The 23,529-nt window shown below is 37.8% G+C and overlaps 1 protein-coding gene across 1 annotated transcript in view; it reads right to left on the bottom strand.

Moving 5' to 3' along the window:
• Positions 1 to 547: 547 nt before the first annotated feature.
• Positions 548 to 23,529, bottom strand: part of PDE10A (phosphodiesterase 10A) — a 188,064-nt gene continuing 165,082 nt past the window's right edge. Inside the window, exons 17-22 of the mRNA XM_059835550.1 lie at positions 21,549 to 21,704; positions 18,151 to 18,323; positions 16,038 to 16,149; positions 10,377 to 10,457; positions 6,316 to 6,404; positions 548 to 679 (exon numbers count right to left, since the gene is read on the bottom strand). Coding sequence (XP_059691533.1) covers positions 562 to 679; positions 6,316 to 6,404; positions 10,377 to 10,457; positions 16,038 to 16,149; positions 18,151 to 18,323; positions 21,549 to 21,704 — 729 coding nt within the window. The 3' untranslated portion in view covers positions 548 to 561. The remainder of the gene's footprint in view (positions 680 to 6,315; positions 6,405 to 10,376; positions 10,458 to 16,037; positions 16,150 to 18,150; positions 18,324 to 21,548; positions 21,705 to 23,529) is intronic.

Here is a 23,529-nt window from a genome sequence, read left to right as displayed (position 1 = left end):
TCTCCAAGGATTCTGCTGGAGTTCAAACTGATTACAAGTAGATCACACATAAACATTCACAATAGCAATGGGTATATTGTTCTATTTATAGCCAAGAACTCCCAAGTGACACTGGTGTTAAAGCCAGCCACAGTACGGTATAATAAAAGTACCATTGAAACCTTTACTAGAAAGATACAATTTAGAAGTACCCCCTAAGATTTTTTCCCCCCCATCAGTTTTAAATTAAGGCCTCAGCAATGTAGCCCATGAGATAAGGCCAGTCTTTTATATTCACAAGTTGTAAGTTCTCTTTTGATAGCTGATTCCAAAACATCTGGGTTGTCATTTTCCTTCCGTTCACGTTGTGTCACTGGTGTAGGTCAGGAGATTGGCTGCCAGAGTCATTTAGTTGAGGTAACTCCATGGGTGTTACCTTCCTAGGCAGATCTGCTTCTTAGTTAGCATTTTGTAGCTTTTCTTTTTCCTTTTTTTCAGAAAAAAAAAAAAGAAACAAAAGAAAAAACAACCCCCAAAACAAGAAGGGATGCTTTTCGGGTTAAAACAATCTGCTGCTGCTGTTCAGTCATCAATCTTCACAGGAAGCGAATCTGAAGTCCCAGGAGCAAGGGACTGGGAGGGAATCCATATAGAGGCTTCCTCACCTCTTGTTATTTTCTCCCATTGGTTGAGATTGTCCCTGGAGATGCAAAAAAGTAAACAGAGGTAAAGCACTGTTCGTAAGTTTACTAGGATTTCTTCTTAACAATACTGCCTGCTGTATTATACTTTGAGATGTAGCTTTATGCTGTATATAAGTACCTGTATGTCATCATGCTTTTATCATCTTTACATTATTTCATCCTTTACCTTCAGTTATCCTATTTTGTAATTCTGTGTAGCTTGTATACATGTTGACTATATATAAGCCTGAGGCTTACCTCCGCCAGAACAAGTCCTGGAGATAGAGGCTAGCACCTGCTTCCATTACAAATTTCTAGCCCTCGTGGCTGCAGGGAAAACCCAGCTGTGGCACAACAGAAACATGTCTGCAGAGACTCTGAAACAGCAGTCTGGAGACAAGCAGCCTTCGTCACCTCAGACTTCAGGGATTTTACCACAGCATACTTTGGCCCTTTTCAAAATCACCACAGAGATCAGGGCTTTTGCCAGGAAACTTCCTTCACTGGAAACCACAGAAGCGCATTAAGCCTTCTGAAACTCCTGCACATGGACTGCCTGACAAGTGTATAAAATGTTGCATGCCAACATCATAGTATCAACTTTCAATTACTAATGCGGTGATCATACTATCAAATCTACTACATTTAAAGAGTACGCCTTCCTCGAGACAGAAATTTTTTTTAGTGTCTCACAGCCTGGCCAACCCCCAGGTCCAAAGTTTGGTTCACAAGCCATAAAATTATAAGAAATTAAGCTGGTAAGGTTCTAACGATCTGAAGGGAGTACAGATGCATAATCTTACTTGCTATACACTAGTACCAGTCCAGTGACTTGGAAGTCTATCTTGATGATATCCAAGAGCGGACCATACGTGCAACCTATGGCCAAATCTAGCATTTGGTCTTCAAAGACAGGGAGAAAGAGCAAGCTCAACTTGTTTCAATTTCATGCTATCAGATACCTAGTTACTAAAACAACAGTTCTTAGATGTCTTCAGTAAACAAACAGGATGCTAAAAGCACTAAGGTCTTACATGCTATGTGTCGTATTATCATATTACGTCGGAATTTATGTGGCGGAACTCTTCGGATTTTTATGTCACAGCTTTGCTGAAACAGTTGATAAAACAGCAGATAATGAGCTGAAAGCACAGTGAACAGGTAAGAAGAGAAAATGTTGCATTTTCTGGGGATGGGGGAAGGCAGGATCTGATGGAGTCTACTGAAGAAAGCTGGTGCCCTCTAGGGGAACACCTGCACCATTTTCTGCAGGCGGATGGAAACCTGCTCTGCCAGTGCTCCAGGCCAAATGGAAGTCATGAAGCCAGCCAGCATTAATATGGTGCTGAATCTCAGCTAATACAATCAGGCACTAAGGATCAGAAAAACTGAACCATCACTATTTCTAGGTCCCTTTCCTGAAACTGGAAAAGTGACGGGGAGAATTGCAGCCAAAATATTTTTAAATTATATCAATTTCAGCAAGAAATGAGAGACCTGAAAAGCACATGGAAAATTGTTTAAAATTATTTGGTATGAAATAAAGGAAAAAAAAAAATCACTTCATCTCAGCCTCGAAATAAATATACTATCATAGATTTACCACTTTGGTAGGCCTACTGAGTACATGGGTTACAAAACACACATAACACTGTAACACAGGTGGCTGGTAGTTTTGATCTACACAGAAAGACAAGAGAGTATTTAGAAATGTAGAATAAAATACTGGACAAGAAAACCTTCTAGATCATTAGCTGCTACCTTACCTCAGGGAGATCAGTGACTGATACTTTTTTTTTTTTTAATAAAGAGGAAGATAATAGGATTCATTTGCCTTTGTGCTCCCAATGAAGCCCTGGCTCCTAAGTGTCTGGAATAAATGCCCAGAGGCTCTCAAAATAAAAAGCTTGATGCTGACATGCTGCCTTGGCTGCTTCTGCTGCTATTATTTGCAGCTGGTGTCTGTGTTCCAAACAACTCAAGGACAAGGCAGCTTAAACACTGCGTTCCAAGAGCGAGCACTGCTGGTGAAGGGGTGATATCAAAATCCGTTCAGTCAGCAGCTGAGGCAATATCAAACAGGAATGAGGCTGTATTCCTCTCATCACACTGAATAACAGTTACCCATCAAAAATAAAGGAAAAAAAGTATAGTGCAATATCAGCTACTTGAAACACTCTGAAGTAACCTAAACCCTGCAATAACATACATTTTAGTAACTGGGGAGTTGAAGTTAGATCTGTGTTCTTGAATTCCTACTTTGCATCTCTAAGTCTGAACTCCCAACACTTCCTCCTCAACCCCCTCAAACAGACAGCAGAGGGTAATTTCAAGGCTAAGCTAAAACTATCAAACCGCTCCTCAGAAGACTGTATGTCAGGGTGTGGATTTTCAGGAAGCTCTTTAGTCTTACAGAGATCTTAAACCCCATTCACATATCTATGCCCCAGTTCTGCATCAGTGCAATCTAAATTAAGGAATGCACGAGAGCAGGGTGGGGAGCTGTGTCTGTACAGAGCTGTGCCCAGTCTGGAGATTGTACCAGTGTAGCTTTCAGAAGTATCAGTATTACAGCTATAATTGGAATTCCAAACAACAAACATAATTTCTAGAATAGAAAAAGTTCATATAATCTCTGCCAGGAGTCTGATTGCTTTTACTTCAGAAATCACACCTTTTGCAGAGAAATCCACTCTTGAAAAGATGTTCATGCTTGATCTTCAGAAGCATGGAGGACCTGTAATCTAGAACTCATATGTATGTGGGTGCCTGATACTCTACAATTCAACTTTAAATCTCCTCATCTGTGTACTGAAAGATGGACCATCAAGTATTACAAGCCACTTTTGCAAATAAGCCTCATTTAGATATCCATGTGGCTAGAAATCAAAAGATATGGGTCTTCCCAGAACCCTGCTCCTGAAAAAGATGCTGTGCAGTCTTAAGCACTCAAACTAGTCTCTCTAAGCCTCAGTTCCCATTAAGCAGAATGCTAACTTCTTACCAAAGGTACTAGCAGGCTTATGCAAATGGTTCTACAGTAAATACAAACCCATTTTTAAGACCTCCCATTTGATTGTGCCAGTAACAGAACTTTCCTGACATCCAGTGCTGAGGTTACTTTATTAATCATACAGATTCTGCAAGACATTTTTATATTAAAAGCATGTAGATACTGATTTGGGGAGTACAACTACACTCAGGTGTTGACAAATAAGTAATACAAAAGAAATTAAAATTTTCATATATCTAAAGCAGTTTGACAAGATTTGTTAGTAGAAACAAGTAACTGGAAACACTCATGATAAGCGTTACTGCATTGCTAATGGTGGGTATTATAGTTGATGCTGTTTAGTCCATGTAAACAGTATAAAGCTATTTCTGACTGAAAACATGGTTACGCAAAGCACAATCTGTGTTCCAGTTACATGGATCGAACAACTGACCATTTAGCTTTCAGCCATCAATACAGCTGAAGCAACATGGCTTCAAGCAAGGATTACAAAGAGAAAGAAGTTAGAAAACTTCCAAGATCTCAGACTACCTCTCAGTAAAACAGTTGGGTGACTCAAGACCTTGTAAAGACTGGAAGGATTACAAGCAGTTCTGTAGTTTACTTCATGTTCTCTGATTTCACACTGAAAGCAACTCTTCTTTATTTGTCAGAGTACACATTATTCAATTATCTATAATCAAACAATCAACACGTATATATTAGGTCAACAAGGCTCAGGGAGTACACATTCCTACCCTGTACTGTAACTCCAAATTCCAAAACAGGATTTGGACTTTGATACCATTATGATAGCAACACACTCTACAGCATTTTGAAGCTAGAGAAGAGTTTAATGCTATATTGTAACTGATGGAACCACTAAAATATGCACTTATGAATGCTTCCACATTACTCAATGTAGGATAACAAATTACGGCCTATTATTTACCAGACATTGTTACTTTCATAGCTTCTAAGGACAAAAGACACTACTACAAGGATCACCTAGCCTGACTGCCTGAAAAAGACAGGCCTTGACAATTTCTTCAGAACTGTATCCCTTTTACCTCTCTCTTTTAAAAAGTATACCTAGCCTTGGTTTAACATCTTCAACTGACATTATTCCAAATGCTAAAAAAGACATTCACCATATTCCTTGGTTGAACTTTTGGGCTTCAAGTAGTCCTTACCTGCTAAATTAATGAGCTTTGTCTAATCAGAAAACATACTATGGAGACAGTTACAGATTTTAATAAAGTCATTCTCTTGGATAAACTAACATTATGTCAGATTTTTTAGTCTCTCACTACTAAGATTTCAAAACATTCTTTAAGCTCTTTCTTAATCTTGCCTTATTTGCTAGTGTCTTTATCTTCTTTTCTTAAAGCACAGATGCTAAACAGGATTCCAGCTGTAGTCCCATTAATGTAGTAAGGTATAGTCTCTAATCCTACTTAATATTCCCTCCATATCCATCTAAGGGCTGCACAGCCATGCCCAGCAGCAGTACCTTAGAGGCAGCTGAATATTAATGATGGCCCCTACATACTCACTGTTCTTCGTAAGATAGTCCTCGTTCCCACTGGTACAGACCTACGCATTCTTCTCATAGCTATATGAAATAGCGTTTGGGTGCGAATGAAATTATTTTGCTAAACACTACACTAAATTTCATGGTGTTTTGTATACAGCAGGCACCCTTCTGTTACTTCACACAGATCATTTAGCCCACAAGATCAGGAAAGTGATGGAGTGGATAGATTTGCCATACAGGACAAAGAAGAAGTTCAATGCAAGCTAGAATTTAAGAACCACAAGAGGAAAAAAAGATTTTGAGAAAGGTGCTGCTAGTAAGAGGGTGTAAAAGCAGGACTCTTTTCCCTGGATGTGACTAAAAATTGCTGGCCTTTTTATGAACCAACTGTTTTTCCTCAGACAACACTGATTAACCGGAGACTAGAACATTTTCATGAAGCATATTGGTTTCAGCAGAAGTTCTATAAGGAAAGATTGATAAGGTCCAGGACATAATTATTGGACAGAACTACTTACAAAGAGATACACCATCATTCCAGGGTATAAGCAGCCAATTGGTTAAGGACCCTTAACTGTCCTCCAGAAGCCCCCAATCTACATCCCAACTGATTGACAGGACAAAGTTACATTTGCCTCTCACACATCCCAGTGGTACTACCCTTATGCTCCAATTACTGAATATTCTGGGGATCTTTCTTTTCTGCTTTTTAATAAAAATGTTCTGACATGAAAGAAAACCACATGCCCAAACCACATTTTTTTAATGAAACAGATTCTAGCCAATCTTAGTTGTGAGAACCATGTTGAAGTAAAAAGGACAGAGAGGGAAATTGCACTGAACCAGACTAGATAGGGATACATAAGCACTGAACCTGTTTCTCTCTAAATGCTTTTGGCATCAAACATTTTAATCAGCTGTGTCTGTAGAGCTGCGTTGGATAGTCCCAGCCAGTAGTTATTGCCTCTGGGTTTCTGCATAGATTAATGTGAGATGTATATCCCTGTTTATCTGCATGCAAATTCTAAAATTAAAAGTCTGTATTACCAGTCAAACTTGCAAATCATGTTCGCTTTTTTTTTAACCAAGCTACACGCTGTTCAAAAACTTGCACATTTACTCACCTGCATGCTCGGAGTAGTGGCCCAGTTGGAGGAAAGATCTGTGCAAGTGTGGTGTAACACGGGATGGCTACAGCATTGTAGAACCCAATCTATGAAAAACAACAATGAAAAAAAATAGGTAAATGTTGCCAAACTACAACAATGAAAATTAACAGCCAACTAGCTCAAAGCTGTTGACTCCTTAATTACTACTTATGTTAGTACTTTTTACTTCTGCATCTCCTCTTAATATCCAAATACCTTAAAATGAAGCACTAACAGTAAAGTCTCTGGCAATTACAAGTTGCTTACATGCCTCTCTTTTATGACTAATATGGCTGCTTCATATAGGATTTTCTACAGGATCTTTTATTATTCAATTCATTCAATTGATTTGTTTAGGTTCTGTCTGGCTTTTTGGTGTCAGTAGTGGCAGGAAGTAGGTGCAGATGGCAAAGCCATTTCTGCAAACATTATTCTTATGATCAAATTTATTTTTTTTTTAAAAAGGGAAGTCGTGAAGCATTCCAAAATATGGTCAGATTCTGGACTGTTCTGATGTCCTCCAGAGTATGTACTCCATAGGTCAATCTATTTGAGATGCTACGGGCTTTGCACCTTTGGGAAGTTTCTAAAAGGTGTGCATTGTGACCAATAGTTGGTTTGCAATTTCTTTTCATGTATGTGGTTCAGTGGTTACCATTATCACAAAAATCTATTTAAAGAACATCAAATGAGCACCTTTTTAATGATATCTGATTCATACAGGCTTAGGGGCCTATGACAGCTACCATGTCACAGCTGAATTGTCATGACACGAGGGTATTGTTAGAAAATGCTACTTATATATTAGCAAGGATGACAGGTTAAATTCAGATTCATTATAACATCACTCATTTATCCCAGATTCTCATGATAGTTACAGTAGTGCGCTATGATCCCTTTCTTTGGACAGAATTTTTAAATGCCTTTTAGTGAAATACCATGTATTGTACTGTGACAAAAGCATTTGATAATGTCTCTTTTTAACAGTCTAAACATTGGCCCTTATTCAGAAATTGAAGAGCAACTCTTGTCCTCACCTCCATCAATACAGAGATTCCTCCCATACTGCTATGTAACCAAGTCCATTCTATACTTAAAAAAAAAAAGGATACATTTTCTGACCTGAGAACCCAACAGTCTGAGTTGAAGTAATCTTGATGTAACTGACAGAAACAAACTGCAGCTGGTGACAAGGCAAGGCTGCACACAGCTGTGATGTCCGCTCATCAACAAAAAGTTTGCTATTTTGCATAGTGCATTGTTTTCTTCCTACGTGTTTTTTCTTGTGTTTCTCTCTTTTTTTTTTTTTTTTGTTTTGTTTTGTTACGGGGTATTATTTTATTTCACTGGAAAACAGCAAATTATTCCATAGCTATCAAAAATTAAAATGTGACCTACAGTCACACTGTAGACTTTCTGGCTCAATGAGAAGTGTGTTGTCATTGCAAAACATTAAAGATTTCAACTGAACTAAGTTCATCTGCAATATATTCTGAACAAGCTTCTCTTTGGAACCACGCTATTTAAAATAAAATGTGTCCTTTAAGGTCCTGAAAGCTTTTACGTTAAAATGCACATCAATCAAGGAAGAAAAACCCTAAAAGGCTCAATGAATTTAGGTTTTGCATAAAGCCAAGCTAACCCAAACATTCCTTTGCAAAAGATTCCACGGCTGACCAGAGCAAACTCACACAAATCCCTTTTGTAAAAAGTTTATGTTATCTGAACAATTTATTCCAGACTGATTTTTATGTTGCTGGGGCTAGAGAGAAAGCCTAGAGTTCACTCAGATATGAGCACTCTATTGAAGTCACTGCAGGAAAGGCAGTGTACGTATATCCTAAGATGTATAAGAAGGAGGAACTAGAGAATATCTTTTGTTTCTGAAATATATTGTTCCTGTCTCTTCAAACTGTGCATCCTAAACATACTGCTAGCTTTAAGAGCAGTATCTTTAATGATGGTAATGATGATAAACCTTTTGTTTTCAACCTGAAAACTGTATTTCTGGGATAAGCTTTGAATGGCTGAAGCACATGAACTGTTCCTTCTCTCTCCCTTCATTACTCCAGCTGGCTTGACTTGTTTATCAAAAGGGCTTTCAGGTCACTGCATAGTTTTGGCATTTCTATTTTCTTCACAGGTTCCAAAAGGAGGGGCAGAAAAGAGGGTGATGGGATCCTTGGTGAGTCAGGAACAAATCTGCAGTGAAGGCTCCACAGTAAGAAGACACCAAACTCAGAGACCTTACATGAGTTGTGCTGCAAAGGGTATAAAGCACAACAGAGATCAACTGATCCAGCCACCCAAGCGAGAGGAAGAGCTAAGTACAAGCTATTCTCATCAAAGATGAGTATTTGAGTCAGAAGTAGTTTTTTTTCAGAGATTACATGTTTATACAAATCCTCATTTCCTAAACATCATTGTCATTTAAATAGGGTATTAATGCTTTAATTAAAATCCACATAAAAATACTCATTAATGCTTTTTGTTAGAGCCCAAGGAAATGGATGATAACGCTTTATTAAGTTCTTCAGTCTCTACATAAATATAGGAATGGTTACTTTCACACAATTATATATGTCCTGAACCTCGCATTTCGCTGTAACGTTGCTGTAAGATACAGCAGCTACAACTCTATTACTGAAGTTGGCTTTTAACTTCCTATTTTGTTTAATATTTTACTGTCATACTATCAAGAAGCATGAAACAGAGTACAAAGTAAAAAAGAACCTGATGAAGGCAGTACCTGGAACAATACTTACTGCATTTTAAAGGAAAAAAAAATAGCTTATTTCTTAGATCTGTGCTTTCACCCCATTAAAAATTCTTTCACAAATGCCAAGATGATTACATACTATAATACTGTGTACTTTTCATGATGTTCAAAGATAACTAATATAGTGTGTAGAAAAATAAACCAAATGCAGAAAAATGTTTCTTCTCTTTTTAGGCTTATACTAAACACACAAATTTAGCAAACTAACTGCTAATTCCTTACTATAATAAGCGTAATAGTTTTTATGCTAAAATATGATAAAGCATATGGAGTACAGTGTCAGAATATAAAAATTTCCATAGTCTTGCTTACCAAGTAATTAATCTACAGTGATTTTGTGATACTTTGTAATTTCTAATTTATTTTAAATATTATTGTTAATTTCAGAGTTCATGAAATGCTTTGCAAGTGCTAACTACCAACAATTAAAGCATCAGAGGACACTGAAATAAAAAAACCTATACATATGAATGGACAATGGGCAATTTAAATTTCTATTTCTCTGCTCAGATAATCAAAGAACAAGCTACCTTTTTCATTCACCCAAAAAACTTAGTTCAAAGACCATTTTTTCCCCCTCAAATTTATGTTTACAAAATACCAATTTTCCCTAGGCAAAGTGTAAAAAAGCAGTCATTTCTGCACATTCGTGCACAGGAAAATCAGTACCCAAAGACTTTGAGAAACAATTGAGACAATTGAGGCTCTTAGAAATACACTCTTTATTGTTTATTCTCAAGAAACTCTTCACATTACTCTCTTATTTTTTTTTTTTTTAAGGAATGTCCAAAAGCAGTCTTTACAGTTATTCAAAAAACTAATTAAGAAGTATTGGTCTAAAATTACAAATATTTTGAAATCTGAACCTGCATATTTTAACCAGGAACAGGTGACAAAGTTCATTTTGCATTCAGGATAAAACTTTTTAGCTAAGGGCTGAAGAAACCGCTTACTAAGTTGAAAACGTGTTATTGACACTTCTCAAAATTGTAGGTGATTGTGGTTTTATAGCTAGAGTTACAAGTACAAAGAATGAAACAGGTGACAACAGCAAATATCACATTGTCATTTAAGTAATGTCTTTGAAAACAAGTTTTCCACTTCTACTTAAAAGAATTAACCCTGTTTTGCCCATAGAATTCAGCAGCCCACATACCCTAATGTCAAATGAAATATTCACTAATACATAAAATATTTTTTCTATACATGTGTTATTAACACTATAAAACATGTATCATTTTACAGAGAGAGTTCATACCTGACCCTGAGGGACTTCATCTTTCTTGTCTCTGTCCATCATAGGAATAGGTTGAATACCCGTTTTCTTCATTTCATCACCCTGGAGAAAAGCAGAGAGAGAGATCAGAAAAACAAAAATCTAGGCTATTGAGATCCGAGTTAATTTTCATGTTCTGTTGTATGTCAATCTAAAAATCCAGAATTTAAAATAATGCGTAGTACCGGTCTAAGGCAATCTCAGAAAACTGCCTAAGGAGGGGCTCATTTTATACATTCACCTAAATGATAATGTAAATAGCAGATCGTGGAAGTTTTTGAGTCAATGTGCACACATTTTCCTTGTTTCCAAGGGCGTCTCCATAATAATAATAAGAATAAAACCAAAGAAATCAGTTCATTCTATTCTGTTCTATTCATAGTTAGTCTCATCTTTCAAAATATTACCTGTTTAAAGCACTATAATACAATGACCAGCAGAACACAACTCACCCATCCAAGGAAAAGCTGAGTAAAACAGATGAATTTACAATGTGCCGTCTTTGTCAACAATCCAGTCTTTTTGACTGTGCTGCTTTGAAGAAGCTGCCTGTCAAACAGCCTTCTTTTCTTCAAGTATTTTATCCCTCTACATTCGTAAGAGGAGTACTGGGAAAGATGCAGTATATCCAAAGACCAGATATATGTAATGTACAAGAGAAAACTGTCTCCTTATATTTCACCCATTACCAGCAGAGCAGCCAAAACACATTTCTGAGCACTATACTGGGCCTGAATGCGATTACTCCTTAAAAATCTGTAAGTAGCTGGCTACTTTCTGTAACAAAGTGGAGTTTTCCAAGTCTTATGCCTCAAGCGCATTGTCAAAACACCACGGATGTTTAATCTGGAGGTTATAAAGGCAACTACAGCCCTAGCAATGGTTGCTTTTGGCTACTGCTCATGTCTGAGATTCCAAAGTCAATGTGATCTTCAAACTGCTAACCTTATGTGTTACGTTTGCGTGGCAAGGTTTTGGTAGCAGGGGTGCTACAGGGGTGACTTCTGTGAAAAGATGCCAGAAGCTTCCCCCATGTCCAATAGACTCAGTGCCAGCACTATGAGGGTTACTATGGGGAAAGTTAACTCCATCCCTGCCAGACCCAATATACTTTAGTTAAGGAGAAAGTTTATTCAGGATAACTGCTCATACAATATTTGCTTATCTGTGTCCTTTAGTGTGGATTCAGCTTACAGAGGTTTAGCTATTTGAAAGTTTGGGACACTCCCTAAATCTGTGTTCTATGTTTCTGCTACAGTTAGTGAAGGCATCTCCAGAAGACAATTTATTAAATCTTTCTCATAAGATTTTATCAAGCCACTTTTCAAGTGCCAACGTGCCCTTCCAAGGGAGGATTTTGGCACCTTTACTCAACGAGAAGTTTGCAATACAATAAATTGATTCTAGTCTGAGCAGAGCATCTTTCTGTTTGACTGCCTTGCAACTACCTTGAGTGTAGAAAAGATGAGGGCTTCTGGAAGTCAATTCTTTCTTGCATATTTGGCCTCAAAATCACCTATTAACTGTGATCCTAACCAACAAGAGATGTAATCAGAAAGCTATTTTTGAATTGGTGTCTGTACTAGTCTCTCATATCACATATGAGATATCACACAGGCTCATGGCTTGGACAGGTGTACTCTTCGCTGGGTAAAAAACTGACTAGACGGCCAAGCCCAGAATGTTGTGGTGAATGGAGTTAAATACAGTTGGTGGCCGGTCACAAGCGGAGTCCCCCAGGGCTCAGTTTTGCGGCCAGTGTTGTTTAGTATATTTATTGATGATCTGCCTGGGGGGATTGAGTGCACCCTCAGCAAGTTTGCAGATGACACCAAGTTGGGCGGGAGCGTTGATCTGCTGGAGGGTTGGAAGGCTCTGCAGAGGGATCTGGACAGGCTGGATGGATGGGCCAAGGCCAATTGTATGAGGTTCAACAAGACTAAGTGCCGGGTCCTCGCTTGGGTCACAATAACCCCATGCAATGCTACAGGCTTGGGGACGAGTGGCTGCAAAGCTGCCTCATGGAAAAGGACCTGGGGGTGTTGATTGACAGCCGGCTGAAGATGAGCCAGCAGTGGGCCCAGGCACAGGTCAACAGCATCCTGGCCTGTATCAGAAACAGTGTGGCCAGCAGGAGCAGGAAAGTGATCGTGCCCCTGTACTCGGCACTGGTGAGGCCGCACCTCGAACACTGTGTTCAGTTTTGGGCCCCTCACTACAAGAAGGACATTGAGGTGCTGGAGCGTGTCCAGAGAAGGGCGATGAAGCTGGTGAGGGGTCTGGAGCACAAGTCTTATGAGGAGCGGCTGAGGGAACTGGGGTTGTTCAGTCTGGAGAAGAGGAGGCTGAGGGGAGACCTCATTGCTCTCTACAATTACCTCAAAGGAGGTTGCAGAGAGGTGGGTGTTGGTCTCTTCTCCCAAGTGACTAGCGACAGGACAAGAGGAAATGGCCTCAAGTTGCGCCAGGGGAGGTATAGGCTGGATATTAGGAAAAATTTCTTTACTGAGAGAGTGGTCAAACACTGGAAGAGGCTGCCCAGGGAGGTGGTGGAGTCACCATCCCTGGAGGTGTTCAAGGAACGTGTGGACGTGGCATTGTGGGACGTGGTTTAGTGGGCATGGTGGTGTTGGGTTGATGGCTGGACTTGATGATTTTACAGGTCTTTTTCAACCTTAATGGCTCTGTGATTCTATGATATTTCTTTCACCAAGTAGTAGGAGAGGCTAGAATCATCGAATCTAATCTCTGTTAGACATATTACTGTTGAAAGAAACAAAATGAAAGGCCTCCTTCCTCAGCTGATAAAAAAAGATGCCAGTAAGAATTCCAAGCACAGAAATTCAGTGGATTGCTATTTAGGAACTGTAAGCAAATTTTGTTTTTATGTGCCTCCACTAAATAATATTTAATTTTTTTCCATTTGCTTGAAGTACTGCAATTTGATTGATCCAGGACCATCTGCAGCTACCATAGTCTCAATGATAAGAACTTCAACACTAAACCATTTAGCATCATATGATTTTAAGCTCTTTGATTAACATAATAACAAGTGCCTGAGAAACACCTGAAGTCAGAGCTTTGAGGAAGCTGTCCAGCCTCTGATTGATTATGCCAAAACCGAACAAAGCTCAGATTTATGTTCACCATTTCATCTTGAAAGAAAAAGGTATCACAGAATGGTTTGGTTTGGAAGGGACCTCTTGGGATCATCCAATCCATTCCACACACCTACCCCAACAGGATCAGCTACAGGAGGTGATCCAGGACTGTGCCCAGTCAGGTTTTGAATATCTCCAATGATGGAGAATCCACAATCTCCCTGGGCAACCTGTGCCACTGTGCCACTCACAGTAACAAAGTATTACGTTTAGATGGAATGCATGCACTAGAAACACAAGTGTTTTCTTGTGTTCAGTACATGCTAACACATACATGTTACATTTTTGTAAAAAATACTGCTTTTATCCTCACAGTTATGGTAATGATCAGAAAGTTAAAGTTGAAATTTTAAGCAAAGAAGTTTGTATCATACTTGTAAAACAGCTATAATAAGTGGCTTGTAAATGTATTAAAAAAATAATGCAGAAAGGGTTTAACAACGGCCTAGTGTCAGATCTCACAAAAAAAAAAAAATCACAGCAGACAAATCTTATACAAGCTTGTAATCCTATATAATTCATCAGCAAACGTATTATTTTGCTTGAGTTGCAGCACTGTGGGAAAGCTTCATGCTGAAGGTAGATCTCAGCTGAAAACACTAGCTATACTGGGCTTCGTTCAATGGAGAAAGATCAGTGTGACGTACCACAAAATTGCTGCCACCTCTTCTGCAGTTATTGTTTTAGTTAATGATTACACAAAGAAGAAATATTATAAAAATGCTCTCATTCAACATATTAAGATTATGAACTCAAGTAGTAATTAGAAGCAACATTCTATCCTACTTTGAGAACTGTAAGATAACCATTCAATCTTGTCAAATATACTTTTCTAGACTTTACTTTTTTCCCAGTTAAGTAACAAATTCTGCAGTGAAACACAATCTAAACTTTCTATTGGTTTAGCTTTCCCCGGAATTTTTCTATATCTGTCTCCAGCTTTCACAGCATTTAGACCTGTGGCTGGATGTGGCTGGATTTGTCAGCCATCCTGACTGAATCACAACATATCCAACTTCCACCATGTATCAATTAACCTCTTCTTAAAGCGGATTCAATAAAACACCAGTTACGGAATTCAATTTCTGTCAATAACTTCTAATTTACATTTGCTCCATGAAGTAGCACTATAACAAGATCCACCTTTATTAACACATCCTTGGATTACAAAACAGGTTAAAGTCTGGGCAGGCTCAATTATGCCTATAATTCCATCTTTACTATTGTTGAGTAGGAAAAATCAGTTCAATCCTTCCTTCTCCACTGAGTTCACAAGTTTTGCATTAAAAAGTGGTTTTACTTGCAAGCAAAAAAGTTGACTATGTAACCAGTGAGGCACATCAACATTATAACTCCATTATATCACTCATAAGAACACTTACTTTCCAGTGCTGACATTTTAGAAAGTGAGTACTGAACTAGATCTTTGCGCTTACACAGTCTGCATTTTTCAAATATTTTATTGTACTCTGAGTTGTTCATAATTAAGAGAACATGTGAATACAAAAAATACCCACAAGCCATGCACATCTTGAATTTCATAATGAACATGCAACAGGCAGGACAACCATCTCCACACTATATGCATGCTACATCAACTCTGTGGGCCTGATTTCCATTTTACACCTATGTAAAATAGAAATAAGCCCACTGAATTCTGCAGACTTCCACAGGGCACATAACAGAAAAAACCAACACTTTATGATACACATGTGCAATAGTACTTCTGAATATACAGTGTATCTTCTAAAAGTGCGTAATTCAACTCTATGCAACACCCTCAGAATTTATTCCTTATCCCTAAAGTAGTTACTTCCACTTTAAAAATCAAATGATTAGAACATTTACTCCTCAGCATAAGACACATGAGAGATTGCATCTTTATTTATGAACATAATTACATTAGCACAGCTCAATGCCTTGTTTCAACTCTCAGTACATCTTATCTGTAGATTAACTTTCAGTATATTAAGAAATCAGCTCTCTCTGAGACCCAGTTGTTGAGCCGGCTCTCAAAGAAGATTCAAATGGTTGGATCAGAACAATTTCGAGGTTTGTCATATTTGCTTTAGCATTTCCTGGACTCATAATGCAGTTTTACAAGTGTGTTTCAAGGCAGCTGATCTGGAAGCTGGTTTTACATTTTTGATTTCTAGAACACAAATAGATCCTTCACAAAACTACAGTTAGTGACTCAAAAAACCTTACAGATTTTCTTCTGTGTTCTGTTGCTTGGTCATTTTATGTTAGGACATAATTTCTAAATTCATCTTTAACAGAGAGAAAAAACACCACCTGAAAATGAGGAAGCTAACTCAGCTGTTTAAATAGCTTCAGAGTAAACAACAAAACACATGCATGCACTAATGAACACTCTTTAAAACAAGCATGCTAACATATCGATTGAAAAATACTTATGGTTGTTTTTTTCTTCCTGGATACTTCCATTTATAAAGAGAGTAAACAAAAGAAACACACATACCTCAGCCCAGAACTCCGCATATATATCATTGGCCGTCAGTCTGGTAACTGGCCACAACTTCGTTACAGAACACAAATCACAAGCCGTCATCATCAGACCAATCACTCTATCTCTAAAATAAAGTAACATTGAATTGTAAGTTTGGTAAAGAATTAATGACCACACAGCAAAGTTTTTATTTGTCCTTCCTCAGTTCAATCAGCAGTAAAGTATATATACTATAAAATTTCTCCCACCTTGTTTGCTTCTTCCTCACTTGTTTATGATTCATTGGAAAGGCAATACACAAATTGTATATTATATTCCCTGTAGTATTCCCTGCATTGTTTGCAACCAGACTTCATTGACCACCCTCTGCACAATCACATTTATAGAAAAGTACACAAGAATTCCTGCCTGTTAAAACACTCACATCCCCCTCCTTAATTTTCTGGAAATACAGTACAAGTCTATAAAAAGAAAGAAGGCATATCCTGTTGCTGCATTTCTTTCTATTCTTTAAAGAGAGGAACACGTGTTCCAAAAAGAGGAAAAACTAGTTCTGAGTCTATCTTAAGGTACTCTGTCATTGCTTTGTTGGAATGAATTCTAACCCTGACAGAACAAGAATCCTACACGTAACTCTGTCCTACACACTTACGAACCTGTTCATAGAATAACTGAACAGCATCAGTAGGATTATAATCATTTTTAGAATAAGGCACACAAAAAAAATCTCTTTTAAACAGTTTTCTAGCACTCATCTGTTACCCTAACCTATGGTTTATGAATCTAAGTTTTATAAAGAAAACTGACAAAATAATGAATGAATTCACGTGTTTTCCACCCAATGGAGAGTTTAAGATGACACTTAAGGACACCTGCATCTTTGTTAATAATGCCTATTCCATGAAAAAAGCACACAACTTGCTAACTTCCATGCCAGTGTGATGGCAGTCATTAAAACTGTACCAACAGACAAATATACCAGGGAAAATACATGAATACACAGTATAATCAATAGATAAATGGCAAAGTGCAATTCCCCTGAGTTAAGAAAGAAGATTCATCAGCCATGTAAGGGCCAAATTTAGCATTCCATTGCATGTACAGATACCAACTAGAAGTCCTGGATTCTTTAGCCACATTACAAACTGATGTCCTATCTTCAAGCACGTGGCTTTGCACTGAAAATGCTCTGAGGGCAGGTAAGATAAAAAAAAAAATATTCAATCATGCACTAAATAGTTGTAACCCTATTTAAATTTTATAAACCCTATATTCAAGATTTCTGGTAAATTTCATTCTGAGATTATCAGGAGCTACTATATCTTTGTCTTTTCAAGATGTTGAGGTTTATTCAAGTCTGATAAGCTTCAGTTCCATACTGGGAAATAAGCTTTAAAAAACTGCCCTTCCTACAGTGTTGTAATGATTTATTCAAAACTACTGGCAAAATCCTGTAAAATTCCTCAGAAAGACGACCCAAGTACCACAGCTCCTTTTGAAAAGAAATCAGAATCATGACTCCATTTTTTCCCCTATTACCTCTCTAATTTTCCCCTGCATTAGATTAATGACAGGATGCAATTTCCGGTAAGGAAGCTCTGAAGGGCTGCATAAGCCCTATAATGAAGCCTGTTGCGAGACACATCTGTCATCCAGGGTGCACTGTCTTGCTTATGTGGACAAAGAGAGTCATGTATTTATGAATATGAATATATGGACTTGTATATTTTTAAAACTTAGGACTATCTTAATTTACGAAGGTTGAGATCTGACCAGAATTCTTTCCAAAAAAGCATGTTGACAGAATAATAAAAATATTGACATAAAAATAAAACTAAGTAATTATTGCACTATACCTTTTTTCCCACCACCTAACTGCCTGTGCACTAACTTTCCTCTGCAGAACATCTGTCACCGAACTGTGCAGATGACATCCAAAGGCAGTGACATGCAAATATAAAACAATGGAAATTACTGTTACATACTTGGGATTTTACACAAAGCTGGTCTTAGAAATCTCATACATAAGAAAATTATTGTGTACACATAAATTTCTTTGCAAAAAACAAGGTTTTTCTTTCTAGGACTCATGCCATAGTGAACTAATACTGGTTTGCTGCTTTACCTGTGTGCTTGGTTCTTAAGGTTTAATGCTCCCGTCTGATGCAGCTCTTCAAGCTGTTTTCTATTTCCAAAATACAGGGCAAGGTCTGTGGCAATGATGGCTTTCCGGATGATCTCAAGTACTTGCTCATATTCGCTGGAGCTCAGATTGGAGAAGACATTGTGCCCTTCCAGCTATGAAAAAGTAAAAAACCAATAAAAAGCACAAGCTCTAATTCTGAGATGATTTCAGTCTTTACTTCACCAGACAGGTTACAACGGTTTTACATACCAATGAAAATTTTTGTTGCAAATTCAAATGTTGACAGTCTGAAATTCCCGTTTTTATCTTTGCTTTTTAAATACTGTCATGAAACCTATGACTAAGCCACTGATTTGGTTTTGGGACTGCTCCTTCTGAAGCCTAAAGGTATTAATAGAGAAAAATACTAGCTTTTTCTTCTCTGATTTATAAGCACTACAGACACAGCACTTCCAGATAGTATTAGCTTGGAAATTTGTGATTCAATCCTGATCCAGAGTACTGCACTGCCAAGTTGGGAAACTGAGTGCCTGATTCACTCTGAAGTACAGTTTTGATACTGCATAACATGTAATATGGATAAGGAAATACCCAAGTTAAAGTACTAAAATAATTTTGTTTTCATAGTGTTCCAAATGAAATGTACCTGAAATTGCTGCACTTACTGATACAATTTTCTCTATAGAAATAAAGTTAATTACAGTATTTTTACATTTAGGGGAGCATTTGAACATTTAGGGGAAAAAGCTGCTTTGTTCAACCATGACTTGACTTGACTAAAGACAATGGTTTCCACTACGGAGGCTCTGGCAACATGCCACCGTCATCCCTTTTCAATTTCCACTATGTATTATTGCACATTTAACTGACAGTATCCATGTACTGTGATCGCTCATGAAGCTGTATCGTATTTTGCAAAGTCAACTCTATTCGCTGTCTCTACGATTTGGAAAACAACTTGTCAAAAGTCTTCCTACTGTTGAGAGGAAACAGAGAAAAATAAGAAAGAATGAGCCAGCCATGTCAAGGTGTGCACATTCACAAATAGAAAATATTATTAAAATATAGCAAATGCAGATGTGTTTTGACATTTAATTGGCATTTGGGCTGAAGCTCATAAAAAGTTTCCCTGACTTTTGTCAAGCATTTACATAATTTGTTCAAAATAAATCCTGCGTGGTACAAATAGGCTTCGTTTCTCTCACCAACTGGAATGTAAACGTCATTTTCCAACCTTTTTACTTGGACAAGTAGATTAATTGTGAATAATTAATAGAAAATACAATCAGTCTATGTCTCAATGATCCTTTGACAGAGTCCTAAGTCATAGAACATGATATTTAAAAAAAAAGGTTCAGAATATTTTAATCCATTATAAACACTTTGGGAGCAGGAAATACTACTACTAGTTTTCATGATTTAGGGTTTTGGAGACCCTTTCCTTCCCAGCCTTGCTGCCTAATCCACGAGAACAGGCTATTTGTCCTAAAATTTAAATTATTCTACATACTACTCTTTAGGCTTTAGAAGCTGCACTATCAGAAAGACCATTGTGACAGCTTCTGTTCATACTACTAGAACTGATTCTGTTAAGTATTGACAGAAGCTGCCATTTCTGAGCATGACCCTTAGGCTTTTGAGTAGTACAAAGTACAGCTCCTAAGATTTTATTCTTTCCCTGCTGAGCTTAAGCTAGTGACTAGAATCCTCTGTATTTGTAAGTATGGTGTACACTAGAACTGCAGGTGGATGAGCAAAGCAGCTATAAAGTTTCAAACAGTGACAAGTACTGCAGGTTACTAACATAAAATTAAAACTCATTGAGATAAGCCCAAAAGGGTTTGGTGGGTTGCTTGGCTTTTTTTTTTTTTTTTTGGTAACAGTTCAGGAATTCAGTAAAGCTTTTTGATTCAAACGAAAAACAGTAAGTCCAAAAGGTTGGTCTAATCTGCCTTTGCTGCTAATCACCACCCATGGGTACTTGGGTAGCCAGTGTCTGAATCCACTCTACAGCCCTGACCACCTATCTCCCTTTCCTCACTCACGCTGATGGCCAAGGCTAGGAGGTAGCAGGGAAGCAAAGGGTTCTCTGCCTTCTTGGCAAATGGGACTTTCACCAGTTACAACATTTCTGTAGGAAAAATGCAAAATGGTTTTTGAAGAATGACTCAAGTCTGCTTCACATAGCCATAGTGGGACAGAGAAGTGTTAATGACCAAGGAACTCGCTCACTCTGCACAAACTCACATGAAGAATGAATACTAAAAATCTAATGCCATACCACCACCTCCTACATGGAGGAGCATTCAGAGATAAAGCTTCCATTATCTGATGAAAAGTATATGATACCTAAAACCATAATCACAAGATCTGCTTCTGAATGCAATTTAGATAATGTTTTTTTCCTAAAAGGTGATTAGGTATTTAAGAAAATAAATATCTTCCCCCTGAAAACCAGAAAGAAAGAAAAGTTAACAATGAATTAGTGGCACAGTAGGATGGTAAGGCTGTGCATTGAGTGTCTACATGGTAACCTAAAACCAGTAAGCACAAGTATGTTATGGACTGGCAGTGGTTTCATAGGTGAGAGTTCTCACTCTTCTAATTGAGCATGAAAAAAATTTTCACTGATGAGAAAATATCTGTGTGTCAGTAGCACACTTGGATTTCCCAAAATGTGTCTGCATGCTTTCTTGTAGTTTTCTATTCATTAAACATATAGACACATTACCTCACATTAGGAACCCTCTTTCATAGACTATTACCTTATTCAGGTTTTTTTATTTCAAATTGCTGAATAACAAAAAAGCACATGATAACATAATGAAACAAATTTAAACTTTTCATGCGTGCAAAATTAACATTTCCTCTTTCATGCCACACATTTAATGTTCACAGAATTTATTACAGCAGGTTTTCAAGCTTCTCACACAAACTTTTGCCAGTATTGAGTTTTTATTCAGAATTTCAGGTTGGTTGAAGACTTTGTTGAAGCACATTATGCCAGAAATATCTAAGTAAGTGAGAAACTGATTTTTCTTTTTCAAAGTTCCTATTCCGTATGGTCATAGGAAAAACCCTCATTGACCCAGAAGCTAAAAGCTCCAAAGGAAGGCCATAAGCAAAGACCTTCAAATACACAACACTTTTTATAATATCAAGATTTTGGGAAAACTATGTTTTGCACTATTATTGAATGCTTGGGTTGCTAATTGTGTAACCTGGCTTGCTGTAATAAATCTTCCACTCTTCCAAATGAGCACTACAATCCAGAAATTAAATAAGGCATGCTTCAGAAAATCTACTGGGTAGTGATGTGACTCCTATTTCCACCACTGGACTCCACTGCACAGAAGATACAATTTCAATAATCCTACCTGCAGGATGGACACAGTCTGCGAGAAGTGGTGCTGTTCCATTGTTGACGTGGAATAGAGAGCAGCTAAGGGGTGATCAAATTTCTGAAGATAGCTGTTGCTGTAACCTCTGTGATCCAGGTCATGACACAGGCATGCAACTAAAAGACCTTTTCGCTACAAAAAAATTGAGATAAACATGAAAAGTAAGATGTATTTCCTGCCCCTAGATGTCACTCTCTTCCCAAAATACTGTAAAAGTTGCACTATGCTTAAACTGCCTTCAAAAAGCACACGGAGAAACATTCTTAAAATTGTGAGAAATACCAAAGCGAGGATGTGCTGAATTAAAATTCTTGGTCCAATTGTAATTCAAATCTCTTACACATTGTTAATTTAAAAAACATTTTTGCACAATCATATACTATTGGAGGGATTCTGCCTCAGGAAGAAATCTGAGTTTTAAACAAATAGTCTGGTCATCCACTGAATCCTTACCATGTTTACTAAAAAAATTAAAAGTGCAATTATCGAGGCAGAGGAAATGCAAAAGATGCATGATCTCCTGGTCAAGGCTGCTGCACCAAAGTCCGATGCTGGACCTGCCTCTGCAACACTCCTTGAAGACACTGACCAAGTCTCCTATGTGAAACTTTTCCTAGGAAGTCACTAATGTGAGCCACAGAAACACTGGATAACGCAACTGCAAACAAAGAAAGACTGTAACTGATTTTTTTATTTAATTAACTCTTAATATCCTGAAGAAGTGGAGTCCCTAAAATCTCTCTTTCAACCCACAAAATACGTGAACACTTGCAAAAGTTTTTCACACAGCGGGTGTGTTTTGAAAACACATTCATTAAAGTTTGTGAAGCAGTCAATGTTGGTATGGAGTATCACGAAAATATCTTTATAGACTTGACAGCTCTGTCTTATAGTTGATTCTGATGAGTGTTCAGTAAACAAGGATAAGGCTATAAAATGAAGCAGAAAAAGAATACTGATTAACCACCTATTAAGCTAGCAACACCCAAGCTGTATACTGTACTAAGACACATTATTCTGTGGAAAAATATCAAACAATGATGTAACTACAGATTTTATCACAAATATACAATGTGCAGAATTAAGGTTGTAGCAACCCTAACTGTATTTCTGATTTTGAGACCTTCACTTTTATTTTAAATCCTTCACTTTTATTTCTAATTATGCCTTTTCAATATTGCATCTTGTGAAGCATGTTTTTAAAAAGCACATAATAAGACAGGTGATGCAGCAGCAATGTCCACACAGATCCTCAGCAGAAGTGGAACCCTTACGAACATAACACACAGCTATATCACTTGAAGTCATGCAGTAACAGCTGTAGGAAGCTAGTATCCCCTTTTCACTTCTATCAGGAGGGGCAAGATGTGTAACCAATGGATTTGAAAAACAGTCTCTGACAGCAAAAGATGAATCTCAGATTCCTTCGTGCTACATGTTAGATCTAGTGGGCATAAGCTTTTATGTCCTTGCCCCACAAGTTTAATTCTCCTGTTGCATCCTTTACAACCTGTGTTTTTTCCGGTCTTAAAATTCTCATCAGTCTGTCCCTTGTATCAGATGGTTCTCTTTGTCTAGCTTGTCCCAGTCTCCACGTCCCAGGAAGTCATTCTTGTCTCAGTCTTTCAGGATTATGCAATGCCTAATCCCAGTGCTCTTGACCTTGTACCCATTGTCCCTGCTTGGATCCCAGCTCTGGGACCACTGCCAACTGCTGGATCTATTTGTCTCTAGATCAGAGTCCCCTTTACATTGTTTCATACTTCTCTTCCCATCTCTAAGTCTATCAAGGTTTATGTCATTGTCCCACACCTGAGACCAGCCCATTCTAGTTACCCAAACTTTCCTTCAGCAGTTTCCTGTATTCTTGTTGGATTCATCTCCAGTCTCAAGAAAGGAGACTGCTAGAAAGAGCTGGAACATAGACTGGGATAAGGCATTCAAACAGGTGAAGGCT

This window comes from Gavia stellata, chromosome 2, assembly GCF_030936135.1.
Source record: "Gavia stellata isolate bGavSte3 chromosome 2, bGavSte3.hap2, whole genome shotgun sequence".
NCBI classification, from domain to species: domain Eukaryota; kingdom Metazoa; phylum Chordata; class Aves; order Gaviiformes; family Gaviidae; genus Gavia; species Gavia stellata.
The sequence above is the reverse complement of the archived record's forward strand: the minus strand, read 5'-3'. Positions and strand labels throughout refer to the sequence as shown.